The 14,911-nt window shown below is 44.1% G+C and overlaps 1 protein-coding gene across 3 annotated transcripts in view; it reads left to right on the forward strand.

Moving 5' to 3' along the window:
* The window catches only part of LOC133646965 (receptor-type tyrosine-protein phosphatase zeta-like), a 146,266-nt gene that overhangs the window by 126,931 nt on the left and 4,424 nt on the right, over window positions 1-14,911 (forward strand). For all 3 annotated transcript variants that reach the window (XM_062042946.1, XM_062042948.1, XM_062042947.1), the window contains 4 exons: window positions 8,268-8,414; window positions 8,836-8,938; window positions 14,067-14,140; window positions 14,215-14,346. In XM_062042946.1, coding sequence (XP_061898930.1) covers window positions 8,268-8,414; window positions 8,836-8,938; window positions 14,067-14,140; window positions 14,215-14,346 — 456 coding nt within the window. The remainder of the gene's footprint in view (window positions 1-8,267; window positions 8,415-8,835; window positions 8,939-14,066; window positions 14,141-14,214; window positions 14,347-14,911) is intronic.

The following is a 14,911-nucleotide window of genomic DNA, read 5'->3' on the forward strand; positions in this document are numbered from 1 at the left end:
GATATGACTTGGTGCATCTTAGAATTATGCTAGCTTTTCCCATGTTATCATGCTAATGTTAGCATGCTAACACTATATACTTGCATTTTCAATCATTTCCTACTTTTTAACCGAATAATCATAGATTGCGTTACTTGGTGCCATCTTAGTTGTATGCTAGCTGTTACCTTGTTAACTTAATAATGTTATCATTCTAACGTTTTAGGCTAGCATTTTAGCTTTCTTTTTTTTTCAACCTAATAATCATGGATTTTGTTACTTGGTGCGATCTTTGAAATATGCTAGCTGTTACCCTGTTACCATGCTAATGTGAACCTAATAATGTCAACATGTTAACATTTTATAGTAGCATTTTAGCTCATTTTGTACTTTTTAACCAACGTTTGTTACTTGGTGCCATCTTAGTTGTATGCTAGCTGTTACCTTGTTACCATGCTAATGTTAACTTAATAACCTTAACATGCTAATGTTTTAGGCTAGCATTTTAGCTATCTTTCTTTTTTTTTCCAACCTAATAATCATGGATTTTGTTACTTGGTGCCATCTTTGAAGTATGCTAGCTGTTACCCTGTGTTGCGTTTGACCAGATGTTCCTCCAAGTGGGATGTAAAACGCTGGTCAGTCCCAAGTTACTTAGATGACACATAAACTGATCTCGGATATACACCAATCACAGAATAGGTATTTTCTATTTTTATTGTCAAATATTTGAGAATAGAGACCAGCCTCGAACAACACATCCAAATGCGTAGCCCAAGTTGATCTGAAAACTTCCCGGAAAGCCCTCTCCTCTTCAGTATCTCCCCCCGCCCTCACTTGTCTCACCTCAAACACATGCTCATTGTCTCTTATCTTGAGTCGGCCTGGGAAGCACAAGAAGGAGGAATTCCTCCTCTCTGCCTTCTACTTCAAGGCCGGCCCAAGTGCGAGCACTTTGTCATGGGATGAAAAGAAAAGCAAAGAGTACAATATGGAACATTAGCTATATGTAATATGACTATGAAAATTAATAAGTAACACAAAATATGGATATATGAAGATATATATAAATCTTTCAATTCCCCCTTCAGATCTTATCCAAAAGATCTCTCCTACGAGAGCAACACCTCTAAAGCACGCCCTACATTAAAGTAGGTGCTGTTTTGGTTTTCGAGCAGGCTATCGATAAACAATCAAACCATAGTTACATGGGAGAGAGAAGGAGGGAGTCAACGTCAATGTCGTCATTGTCAGGGAAGGAAACTAACAGTCCCTGAAAGTCACCACTATGCTTGACCCCCTTCAGTGACATAGCAAGCCCAGAACCAGGGTGGGGTAAGTGTGGGGAAAAGGACGTCCAGCGGAACAAGCAACACAGTTACCCAGGTTTTGGCATCCACCTGAGCCACAGGTTTACCTGTACCCGCTCCTAAGGTCAAAGTTACCAGGCCTTCGGTGGTGATGTCATTAGCACGCACAGATGTAAGAGCCTTTGAAACACCACCAAGGTGGGGTGGTACTTTAGGTGCTACAGAGGGTGTAGAGGTAGTTAACGCCCTCTCAAGGACATTAATTTTAATAATTCCTTTAGAGTCTGTATCAGTCAGGTCAACCCCCAAAACAACATAAAAGGGACGATGGGCACCACTTACCAGCGTATGTTGTCTGCATCCGACACCAATGGTTCAGGGTTGAGTCGTCACAAATATAGAGGTTATTACCACGGTAATAGCTATTGTGTCCCCCGTAATTAATCACACTGCACAGGTCAAAAAATAAGTCTTGCTATCCCCCCTAACCCAGTCTATTTCAAGTCCGCCGTATGTTCTAAGACACTTGTCAGTCACTGTCGTCGGGAAGGAAGGACTGAGGCACAAGAACAGTAGAACAAGCCTAAACACCAATCCGTCAGGAAATACTTCTGGGCGTAACATCCTGCTTTTCGTCTATCAAAATCAGAGTAATTCAGGTAACGAAACGGGGATAAACATCAAACTTTTCACTTAATATAACGACACAGATAGTTATGCTGAAAACAAGCAAGAGAAATTGGATAACTTCGAGTATAAAGGCTGGTCTCAAATAAGGATATACAATATAGAAGTTAAAAAGAGTAATATAGGTAGAAAATCTCTCTCTCAGCGTCGTCTTCTGGGCTGTAGGATTATGTGTGTGTAATTAAAGCCTCGCTCTTCTATGACCTAGAGGGGGAGAGGTTACTAGCACGGTCACCCCTTATGTGTGTTACTTCGTTAACACACACACTAAAAATGAGTCGTTTTCTGCTCCCGTTCTTCTTCAGCTGCCTCAGGCTCAAAAGGCACTGCTAGGGGGTCGAGTGGGGCAGATGATGTGGCTATGTCAGCAATGACATCCGCTGGTGATCTGTCAGGTTCTTCAGCAGGAGTGTAGAGGGAGAGGTGGTACCAGGTGTCCCCTTTACCAGCTAGTCGAAGGGCGTGAGACGTCCGTTCCACGACCTTGAAGGGACCAGTCCACCTGGGCTCCGTCCACTTGCGTTTGATGACCTAGATCTTGACCCTCTCAGCGGCCGGAAGGGAATCTGGAGTGGCGGGCTGTCATCCTCGTATCTGTACAGTAGAACTGGCACACAAATTCTGCATTTTTTGTGTAAAATACCATTTTGGTTTTACGCTGAGTCCTCCTTCCATGGCGGCTGCTGGTCCTGGGCTGACCTGTATGCAGCTCATAGGGTGAAAAAACTCAAAGGGCGGTAAAACAGTTTTATTCACGGACCTTCGAATGATCATTAACGCTAATTGCAACATGTCAATCCAATTAAATTTGGTCTGTGCACAGATTTTAGCCAATTAGTTTTTAATGTTCTGGTCCATCCTCTCGACCTTACCTTGGGACTGAGGATGGTACACCGAACCAAACCTGTGTTCTAGTCCGAAAGCCTTTTCGACCAAGGCTAAGTGAGTATTTTTTTTTAATGGTTGCCGTTGTCTGACCTAATCTTTTTGGGGAAACCATGTCGGGGTACTAGGTCATTCACAAGTCATTTAATTACTGATATTGCATCCTCTTTTGAGGTTGTTGTTGCTTCCGGCCAACCACTGTGATTGTCAACACAAGTCAGTACGTACCTTTTCCCTTGTACCGTATTGATCATATCAGTGAAATCAAAGACTATACATGGTTCACCCTCACCTCCTCCATATTCTAAATTTGATCTACTAAACTACTATCGATGTGTAAAATTGTTATTTTCAAATGAAAATTAGTTATAACTTCTTACCCACGGGAAAAACGTTAAAACTATGGAATGTGTCAGAGTCGGATTATTGTCGATTTTGTTCCAAGGAGTCTGTATCCACCCTCACTCACCCCCTTCTGTTTCTGAAAAAGGACTGTGTTAGTCATACTATCACTTTCAGAAACATCTAAGAAAAAGGTCAGCTAATAGTCAAGTAGCGGAGGACAAGTCATGTTTGAGGTCAATGATAGTCTCTTTAGCCTCTGTGGTCCACTGGGGGGTGGTGTTAGGGTAGGGGACCCCTTAGCAATATCACAAATAACTCAAACTCCACTAAATATGCTTATATTTTATATTGTCACCAATACTAGAAAAATACTACCCGTATGGCGGATGCTTTATCAATAGTATTTTGAAATTTTACCACACCTGGTGGCCCCAATAATTGATTAAGTCAAGCTCATGTTGTAGAAAGTCGAATGATGCGGACACGTTTGTTACTGAATACTTTCTATCAGACTTCTGCCATGGCAACTTTGTGTATGTAATGAGCAACTATAATTATTTGATATGCTTAAATGTGTAATGTGTCGTTTTAGCTCAGCTGTTGTATAGCTGCTAGCTCCTCGTAGCCTACAGGTGTCTAAAGTGCAGCCCATAGTTATGTGTTTAACACAACTATGTGCTAAACCTAAACAATTGAAAATGTGGTATTTGGGTGTCGGTGTAATGTTTGGCAGCTACGCCGTGTCTTATCATTGCACCTAAGTTCTTTGGTTTTGTAGGCGAGACAGAGAGCAAGTGAACAATGTGGGACACAATTGTGTCCATCTTATACCATGCTAGTTGTTTCAAAGATAGGTCAACATGAGCAACCACACCTTGAGTTCCAACATATATAAATATACAAAGGAGTCAAAGGTCTCCTGGTTCGAGTGTCTAACTGGTGATCATAACATATGGCGAGTCGGGTGGCAGAACACACGGAAGCATCTCAGTCAGTCAGGGTTTTCACTGTTAGAGCAGTTGGATGTCAGCCATTCCTGTTGTTTCAGGCTGTGGTATGAGCTCATGGAGGAGCCTTGGTAGTGGTGTCGCAGCTGGGTGGTTGAGCCGTCAGGTAACACCAGGAAGGTTCCTTCTGTGCGATATTGAATGTCAGGGTACAGTCTGTAAAGGAGGTCATTACCAATCTGGCAGGGTGTGTGCAGGTCAATCACGAAGGGGTGCTTTAGTGTGTGTCCCGCAATCTGAACCGGAAGTGGTTTGGTGACAGGTAACCTTCTTGTGACCCCAGCGAAGCCTTTGACCTTTAAAGAGGAAGCACACAGTTTCTTTGGTACCTCTGCATTCAGAATCGAATGGGTGGCGCCAGTGTCAATCACGAACTGATAACATTGTCCGTTGACACTCATGTCCAGCAGGGGGCCAGTCTGTATCTCCTGCTGGGGCTCCTGCGGTGGGCGTCCTTTGCCACGCCGGTATAATGTTCGTTTGCCGGCAAACCGGGACCTTTCCTGTTCAGAAATATTCGGACATTCTCGAGCCCAGTGACCAGGCTGGTCACAGGCAAAACAGTTTCTTCCCCGGACTGACTTTGAAGCACCGTGTTGTCCACCACCCGAGTCCAACCGTCTGGTCCCACGTCTGTTGAGGATTCTTTCCTCCACCTGTTGGAACTCAAAAGCAAGGTCACCCACTGCTGAATATATCCTAGCTGATCTTTGACCTTTTGGTTCTTTTAACCTTTTATTTTCAGCGATCTGTAAATTAAGGAGTTGCTTCCTTGCTGCTCTGTCACTAGCCTTATCATCCTCATCTTGAGGAAAGAGACTGCGCATAGCAGTAGCTATGTTTGTAACGTATGGTGTTATCGGTGAGGTCGAAGATTCAGCCATTAATCCTACTTGTTGTTCTGTATTTTTGCCATCTTGTGTGGAAACACAACGATACAAAATGCTTCTAAAGTCTTCTACTGAGAGAGTGTACCCTGCTGTTAGTTTGTCTAACGTGTTAAGCCAAAGACTCCCACCTTCAGACACCGGTGGAAGTTTGTCAACAATGGCTTGCATGTCTGCCACAGCAAAAGGCTTATATTGGAATCTGCCGCTATTATCAGGAAAAAGTGGATATGCGTGTCCCTCCAGCTTTTTTGAGCGTATGTTGTATGCATGTGGTTCATGTGGGTGTTGGTCAATGTAGCCTTCCATTGAGCCATTAACAGTTACAGGAGACCACAAAGTCTGGCTCTGTTGTGTGTTGTTCAAGAATGTCTGATGTGCACGTGAGAGGCTGTCATCTACTGGGGGAGGGCATTTGTTTATGGCAACAAAATGGTCTGGCGTGTAAAGTGAGGAGTTTTGCGTTGACTCATGCATTATCTGCTGTCTAGTAAGATTAGGCATATTCGGGAGGTTTTCCGCTGGGTGGCTGTTATTTTGGGGCTTAGGCACCAGAGGTGATTTACACTCAGGAGACAGCATTAGTTTTGGAGGAGGGTTCAATCTTAGAGAGGCTGTGTGAGCACCGCCCTCATTTGTAACAGGAGTAGGGGGTGGACCAGAGAGCTTTGTTTCTGTTTCGACCACCAGGGCTCCTCCTGTGACTGTCAAAAGTGGGTATAAAGACGCCTCCGGCTTTACGTCATAGGGCGGTGGCTTAGTCAAAGTCTGGGCGGGTCGTTTGAATTGTCTTACGCATGCGCGGCAGGCAAAAGACCAATCAGTCAATTCTGTCATTAATCATCGGTTCTTTCGTTGCATTTCGTTTTTCCACGTAATCCCCGTTTACTTTTATCATACGCCAAACTCTTAAATTCTCGAGCACCAACCCTGCTCTTTTTTTTCTCTTGACCATTTTCACCAGCGCACACACACACACACACACACACACACACACACACACACACACACAAGCACTCTCTCTGCGTTTCACTTTACCATAAAACTTCCAGTTACTTTTTTATTTTATTTTTTATTTTACCAGACGTTTGAGTTCACAACTTTTCGAGTATTGTAAACTCCCTCTTAACCCTTTCAAGGAACGTTCTCTTTTCTTTTTTTTTTTTTTTTTTTTTAAACTTTACCTGCTAATTCCATTGTCGACAACAGTGCATTCAATTGATTATTAAACAGTAATGATTCATCACATTTTCCCCAGCCGTCATCACATTCTTTTCTGTCACACTCCTTGGCCATTGTGTCTATTTTTCCTTAATTTTAGCGCACACTAAAGTGTCGCCGGGACCTCACAACCGGGGAATCTTTATTGTATTTATTACAAATGGCCTCCAGCCGTGGAATTTATCATATGGTACAGAAGGGCCTCCTCCCGTACGTTTCTTAATTTTAACGCACACGTTAATGCCGTAGGGAACTCGCAACCAGGGAGTATTTATTGTATTTTACAAATGGCCTCCGACCCATCCTTAATTTGTGTGCACATAAAAATGTCAACAGGGATCTCACAACCGGGGAGTATTTACTGTACCATATGATGGGCATCCAACCCGTTACTCTTTTAGGGGGCGACCAACTACCCAGGGTGAGCCACACCCAACTATTAGTTCACTCGTCAATGAAACTGCCCGTCACGGTAATCGAGACACAATGACGTGAGTTGACCACCTATTTACAATTTTAATGCAATGGCAGGCTCGGCAAAAATGCAATCAATCTATCAAAATCACCATTCTGTGTCTGGGGTACAAAGCAGTGTTTAACTTACAGACTTCTGGGCAGACTCCTAATGCAGATTTTATCTAAAAAGAAAGGTTCTGCTTACCTTGAATTATGTTTTGGCCATGTGAGTCTGTCCAGAAGATTGCAAGAGAAGGTCCAATTGTCAGCGTGTCATCTCGGACGAAGCCCCCAAATTGTTGCGTTTGACCAGATGTTCCTCCAAGTGGGATGTAAAACGTTGGTCAGTCCCAAGTTACTTAGATGACACATAAACTGATCTCGGATATACACCAATCACAGAATAGGTATTTTCTATTTTTATTGTCAAATATTTGAGAATAGAGACCAGCCTCGAACAACACATCCAAATGCGTAGCCCAAGTTGATCTGAAAACTTCCCGGAAAGCCCTCTCCTCTTCAGTATCTCCCCCCGCCCTCACTTGTCTCACCTCAAACACATGCTCATTGTCTCTTATCTTGAGTCGGCCTGGGAAGCACAAGAAGGAGGAATTCCTCCTCTCTGCCTTCTACTTCAAGGCCGGCCCAAGTGCGAGCACTTTGTCATGGGATGAAAAGAAAAGCAAAGAGTACAATATGGAACATTAGCTATATGTAATATGACTATGAAAATTAATAAGTAACACAAAATATGGATATATGAAGATATATATAAATCTTTCACCTGTTACCAGTGCTAATGTTAACATAATAATGTCAACATGCTAACATTTTATAGTAGCATTTTAGCTAGTTTTGTACTTTCTAACCAACGTTTGTTACTTGGTGCCATCTTTGAAGTACGCTACCTTTTCTCCTGTTCACATGTTAAAACATTAGAATGCTAACGTGTTTTGTTAGCACTTTAGCTCTTTTTTTTTTTTTTTTTACATAATAATCATGAATTTTATTATTTGGTGCCACCTTAGAAGTATGCTAGCTTTCCCCTGCTCGCATGCCAACGTTTTATGTTGGCATTTCAGCAAATTTCGTACTTTTTGACTTATATTCATGGATCCCGTTACTTGGCACCCTCTGAAACGTATGCTAGCCCCTTCACCTTTAGCATTACACTGTTAGCATGCTAACATTTTATAATATAATTGTTGCTCATTTTGTGTTTTAACCTAATAAACATGGGTTCTATTACTTGGTGCATCTTAAAAGTATGCTAGCTGTTCCCATGCTACAACGCAAATGTTAACACTTTTTATGCTAGCATTTTAGCTAATTCTTTACGTTTGAACCTAATAATCATGGAATCCGTATGCATACAATTTCCTCCCCTCTTACCATGCTAACGCTATTTTATATTGATGTTTTTTTCCTAGCATTTCAGCTAATTTCGTACTTTTTTCCCGGTGACGCCGGCCCTTCTCTCCCACCCGCAGGAGCAGTACGTTTTTATCCACGACGCCCTGGTGGAGGCCATCAACTGCGGGGAGTCGGAGGTGGCGGCGTCTCACCTGCACAGGTACGTGGACCAGCTTCTGACCCCGGGGCAGGACGGGAGGACGCCGCTGGACCGACAGCTGAAGGTAAGGCCTCACTTTTATCTTAGATGTATGCTAGCTGTTCTCATGTTAGCATGTTGACATTAGTATTGTACATGTTTGACCAGTGTTACGTTGTTAAACACCCCCTAGTGGTTGGTTGTAGTATTGCACACCAACATGAGAGCAAGGTGTCAAATAACGGTGAGAAAAGTTTTATTTGCTTTGATATTGAAGGCTGGTGGGAAAAAAAGTGTTGAAAAGAAGTTGAAGGATGTCGTCTTTGAAAAGCTGGAACATAATTGATGAATTCTGTCAGCCGTGTGTGCGTTTTAGCCTTTTTGTTTCAAGGGAAGCGTGAAGTGATTGTTGTGTTGTGTGTCTTTGAGAAGGACGGCCGTGACGACGCTCTGAGGGTGCTTGAGACTCCTCCGGTGTGGTCTTGACGTGGGTGTTGTGTTCACAGCTGCTGAGTGGCGCCAACTCCAAGACCAGCGACGAAGACGACGACGCGCTCGCTCTTCAGGAAAGCAACCGACACAAGAACAGAAGCGGCTCGCTGCTCCCGGGTCAGTCACAACCTATTCAAGTTTCACAGAGTGTGGGCACCATTTTCTTTCATTCAATATTGCTCTCTGAGCTGCCACCTTACCGTGGTAGAGGAGTTTGCGTGTCCCAATGATCCTAGGAGCTATGTTGTCCGGGGGCTTTATGTCTCCCAAGACAAACTGGTCCTAGGTGAGGGATCAGACAAAGAGCAGCTCGAAGACCTCAATGAAGAATAAAACCTATGGACCCAGATTTCCCTCGCCCGGACGCGGGTCACCGGGGCCCCCCTCTGGAGCCAGGCCCGGAGGTGGGGCATGATGGCGAGCGCCCGAAGAGGCAACGTGGGTTCCCCCTCCAATGGGCTCACCACCCATAGCAGGGGTCATAGAGGTCGGGTGCGATGTGAGCTGGGCGGAAGCCGAAGGCAGGGCACTTGGCGGTCCGATCCTCGGCTACAGAAGCTAGCTCTTGGGACGTGGAACGTCACCTCGCTGGGGGGGGGGAAAGGAGCCTGAGCTAGTGAGCGAGGTGGAGAAGTTCCGACTAGACATAGTCGGACTCACTTCGACGCACAGCAAGGGCTCCGGAACCAGTTCTCTCGAGAGGGGCTGGACTCTCTTCTACTCTGGCGTTGCCGGCAGTGAGAGGCGACGGGCTGGGGTGGCGATTCTTGTTGCCCCCCCGGCTCAGAGCCTGCATGTTGGAGTTCAACCCGGTGGACGAGAGGGTAGCTTCCCTCCGCCTTCGGGTGGGGGAACGGGTCCTGACTGTGGTTTGCGCTTACGCGCCAAACCGCAGCTCAGAGTACCCACCCTTTTTGGATTCACTCGAGGGAGTACTTGAGAGTGCTCCCCCGGGTGATTCCCTCGGACTTCAATGCTCATGTTGGCAGCGACAGTGAAACCTGGAGAGGCGGATTGGTAAGAATGGCCGCCCGGATCTGAACCCGAGCGGTGTTTTGTTATTGGACTTTTGTGCCCGTCACAGATTGTCCATAACGAACACCATGTTCAAACATAAGGGTGTCCATATGTGCACTTGGCACCAGGACACCCTAAGCCGCAGTTCCATGATCGACTTTGTAGTTGTGTCGTCGGATTTGCGGCCTCATGTTTTGGACACTCGGGTGAAGAGAGGGGCGGAGCTTTCTACCGATCACCACCTGGTGGTGAGTTGGCTGCGATGGTGGGGGAGGATGCCGGACAGACCTGGCAGGCCCAAACGCATTGTGAGGGTTTGCTGGGAACGTCTGGCAGAGTCTCCTGTCAGAGAGAGTTTCAATTCCCACCTCCGGAAGAACTTTGAACATGTCACGAGGGAGGTGCTGGACATTGAGTCCGAGTGGACCATGTTCCGCACCTCTATTGTCGAGGCGGCTGATTGGAGCTGTGGCCGCAAGGTAGTTGGTGCCTGTCGTGGCGGTAATCCTAGAACCCGTTGGTGGACACCGGCGGTGAGGGATGCCGTCAAGCTGAAGAAGGAGTCCTATCGGGTTCTTTTTGCTCATAGGACTCCTGAGGCAGCGGACAGGTACCGACAGGCCAAGCGGTGTGCAGCTTCGGCGGTCGCGGAGGCAAAAACTCGGACATGGGAGGACTTCGGGGAAGCCATGGAAAACGACTTCCGGACGGCTTCGAAGCGATTCTGGACCACCACCCGCCGCCTCAGGAAGGGGAAGCAGTGCACTATCAACACCGTGTATGGTGAGGACGGTGTTCTGCTGACCTCGACTGCGGATGTTGTGGATCGGTGGAGGGAATACTTCGAAGACCTCCTCAATCCCACCAACACGTCTTCCTATGAGGAAGCAGTGCCTGGGGAATCTGTGGTGGGCTCTCCTATTTCTGGGGCTGAGGTTGCTGAGGTAGTTCAAAAGCTCCTCGGTGGCAAGGCCCCGGGGGTGGATGAGATCCGCCCGGAGTTCCTTAAGGCTCTGGATGCTGTGGGGCTGTCTTGGTTGACAAGACTCTGCAGCATCGCGTGGACATCGGGGGCGGTACCTCTGGATTGGCAGACTGGGGTGGTGGTTCCTCTCTTTAAGAAGGGGAACCGGAGGGTGTGTTCTAACTATCGGGGGATCACACTCCTCAGCCTTCCCGGTAAGGTCTATTCAGGTGTACTGGAGAGGAGGCTACGCCGGATAGTCGAACCTCGGATTCAGGAGGAACAGTGTGGTTTTCGTCCTGGTCGTGGAACTGTGGACCAGCTCTATACTCTCGGCAGGGTCCTTGAGGGTGCATGGGAGTTTGCCCAACCAGTCTACATGTGTTTTGTGGACTTGGAGAAGGCATTCGACCGTGTCCCTCGGGAAGTCCTGTGGGGAGTGCTCAGAGAGTATGGGGTATCGGACTGTCTGATTGTGGCGGTCCGCTCCCTGTATGATCAGTGTCAGAGTTTGGTCCGCATTGCCGGCAGTAAGTCGGACACGTTTCCAGTGAGGGTTGGACTCCGCCAAGGCTGCCCTTTGTCACCCATTCTGTTCATAACTTTTATGGACAGAATTTCTAGGCGCAGTCAAGGCGTTGAGGGGATCCGGTTTGGTGGCTGCAGGATTAGGTCTCTGCTTTTTGCAGATGATGTGGTCCTGATGGCTTCATCTGGCCAGGATCTTCAGCTCTCGCTGGATCGGTTCGCAGCTGAGTGTGAAGCGACTGGGATGAGAATCAGCACCTCCAAGTCCGAATCCATGGTTCTCGCCCGGAAAAGGGTGGAGTGCCATCTCCGGGTTGCGGAGGAGAGACCCTGCCCCAAGTGGAGGAGTTCAAGTACCTGGGAGTCTTGTTCACGAGTGAGGGAAGAGTGGATCGTGAGATCGACAGGCGGATCGGTGCGGCGTCTTCAGTAATGCGGACGCTGTATCGATCCGTTGTGGTGAAGAAGGAGCTGAGCCGGAAGGCAAAGCTCTCAATTTACCGGTGGATCTACGTTCCCATCCTCACCTATGGTCATGAGCTTTGGGTTATGACCGAAAGGACAAGATCACGGGTACAAGCGGCCGAAAATGAGTTTCCTCCGCCGGGTGGCGGGGCTCTCCCTTAGAGATAGGGTGAGAAGCTCTGTCATCCGGGAGGAGCTCAAAGTAAAGCCACTGCTCCTCCACATGGAGAGGAGCCAGATGAGGTGGTTCGGGCATCTGGTCAGGATGCCACCCGAACGCCTCCCTAGGGAGGTGTTTAGGGCACGTCCTGGGTCTTCCACGGGGAAGACCCAGGACACGTTGGGAAGACTATGTCTCCCGGCTGTCCTGGGAACGCCTCGGGATCCCCCGGGAGGAGCTGGACGAAGTGGCTGGGGAGAGGGAAGTCTGGGCTTCCCTGCTTAGGCTGCTGCCCCCGCGACCCGACCTCGGATAAGCGGAGGAAGATGGATGGATGGATAATATTAGAAGAAAACATATATATATATATATATATATATATATATATATATATATATGTGTGTGTGTATGTACAGTATATATATTTATGTATGTATGTATACTGAGCAAAAATATCAACACTTGTGAGTTGAAGTCAAAGATGTCAAAGTTTGACTATATACACAAAAGACCTTTTCCTCTCACATATTGTCGACAAATCTGTCTAAATCTGTGTTAGTGAGCATTTCTTCTTTGCCAAGGTAGTCCATCCCCCCTCACAGGTGTGGCATGTCAAGATGCTGATTGAACAGCACGACTATCGCACAGGTGTGCCTGAGGCTGCCACAATAAAAGGTCACTTTAGACAGATTTGTCAACAATATTTGAGAGGCATAGGTCTTTTTTTTGTATATACAGTATATATATACACATACATACACACACACATTTATATATATATAAATATATACAGTATATACATTTATATATTTATGTACACATATATACTGTACATGTACACATTCAGTATATATATACATAGTGTATACATATATGCATATATATATATATATATACACACATTTATATTACAAACAACCTTTTTGTTTTTGCTCCCATTTTTCATGATATATATATATATATATATATATATATATATATATATATATATATATATATATATATATATATATATATATATATATATATATATATATATATATATATATCATGAAAAATGGGAGCAAAAACAAAAGGGTTGTTTATATTTTTGTTCAGAATACAAATGTGTGTGTGTGTGTATGTATGTATAGAAATATATATATGTGTGTGTATATATGTATATATATTTATATGTGTATATACTGTATGTGTACATGTATATATGTGTACATGAATATATAAATGTATATATATATATAAATGTGTATGTATATATATACATATATGTATATACTGTATGTGTACGTGTATATATACATTTATATATGTGTATATGTACAGTATATATACATGTGTATATATATATAAATGTATGTATATATATATATATATATGATAGTGTGTATGTACATATGTATGCATATTTATGTATGTGTATATATACGTATATACACATAAATCTATACATACTGTATATGTATAGATATGTATGCATATATATGTGTGTATATGTATATATAAGCATATATACCGTATGTACATGCATATTATTGTAGGTATATATGTGTATGTACGTATATATGTATGTATGTACTGTATATATGTATGTTTATATGTGTGTGTATATATACATATATACACATATTTATACATATATGTATAAATATGTATGCATATATATGTATGTATGGATATACTGTATATGTATAAATATGTTTGCATATATATGTATGTATATGTATGTTTGTGCATGTATATGTATATATGTGCATATATGTGTAATAATGCATATAAATGTACATGTGTATTTATATATGTGTGTGTGTGTATATATGTGTATTTATATATATATATATATATGTACATGTGTATTTATATATGTGTGTGTGTATATATGTGTATTTATATATGTATATATGCATATATATATGTACATGTGTATTTATATATGTATATGTAGTGTATGTGAGCGTGTGTTAAGAAGACAGTTCCACATAGTGAGATAGAGAATAATGATATGAGGAGCATGATAAAAACACAGTGTAGTGAGATGCTTTGTGGTCAAACACAACATGATGTGTATCTATCTTTATATTTATTTGTGTACCTTTATTTGCTCGTGTGTGCAGTTGAGAGCTCCCGTGTGCGTCTGTCTACGTGCGCGGGCGACACGTCAGACTACATCAACGCATCCTACGTGACAGTAAGACCCCGGCCCGGCTTTCAAACATCTCAAAGGTCTCAGGCAGGAGCCTACTACAGCGTGTGTTCATGCAGGGGTACAAGCACAGCAAGGAGTTCATCATTACCCAAAATCCTTTGCCACACACCCTCAAGGACTTCTGGAGGATGATTTGGGACCACGGCACACATGTCATCGTGTCACTGCCGGGACCACAACCCACTGAGGTCAGCTCATGTACACACAAATATTTACATACACACACACACACACACACACATACTTGCATACACACACATACATACAAACCCCGTTTCCATATGAGTTGGGAAATTGTGTTAGATGTAAATATAAACGGAATACAATGATTTGCAAATCCTTTTCAAGCCATATTCAGTTGAATATGCTACAAAGACAACATATTTGATGTTCAAACTCATAAACATGTTTTTTTTTTTGCAAATAATCATTAACTTTAGAATTTGATGCCAGCAACACGTGACAAAGAAGTTGGGAAAGGTGGCAATAAATACTGATAAAGTTGAGGAATGCTCATCAAACACTTATTTGGAACATCCCACAGGTGTGCAGGCTAATTGGGAACAGGTGGGTGCCATGATTGGGTATAAAAACAGCTTCCCAAAAAATGCCCAGCCTTTCACAAGAAAGGATGGGGCGAGTTACACCCCTTTGTCCACAACTGCGTGAGCAAATAGTCAAACAGTTTAAGAACAACATTTCTCAAAGTGCAATTGCAAGAAATTTAGGGATTTCAACATCTGCGGTCCATAA

Source organism: Entelurus aequoreus, linkage group LG03 (assembly GCF_033978785.1).
Source record: "Entelurus aequoreus isolate RoL-2023_Sb linkage group LG03, RoL_Eaeq_v1.1, whole genome shotgun sequence".
Lineage (NCBI taxonomy): Eukaryota > Metazoa > Chordata > Actinopteri > Syngnathiformes > Syngnathidae > Entelurus > Entelurus aequoreus.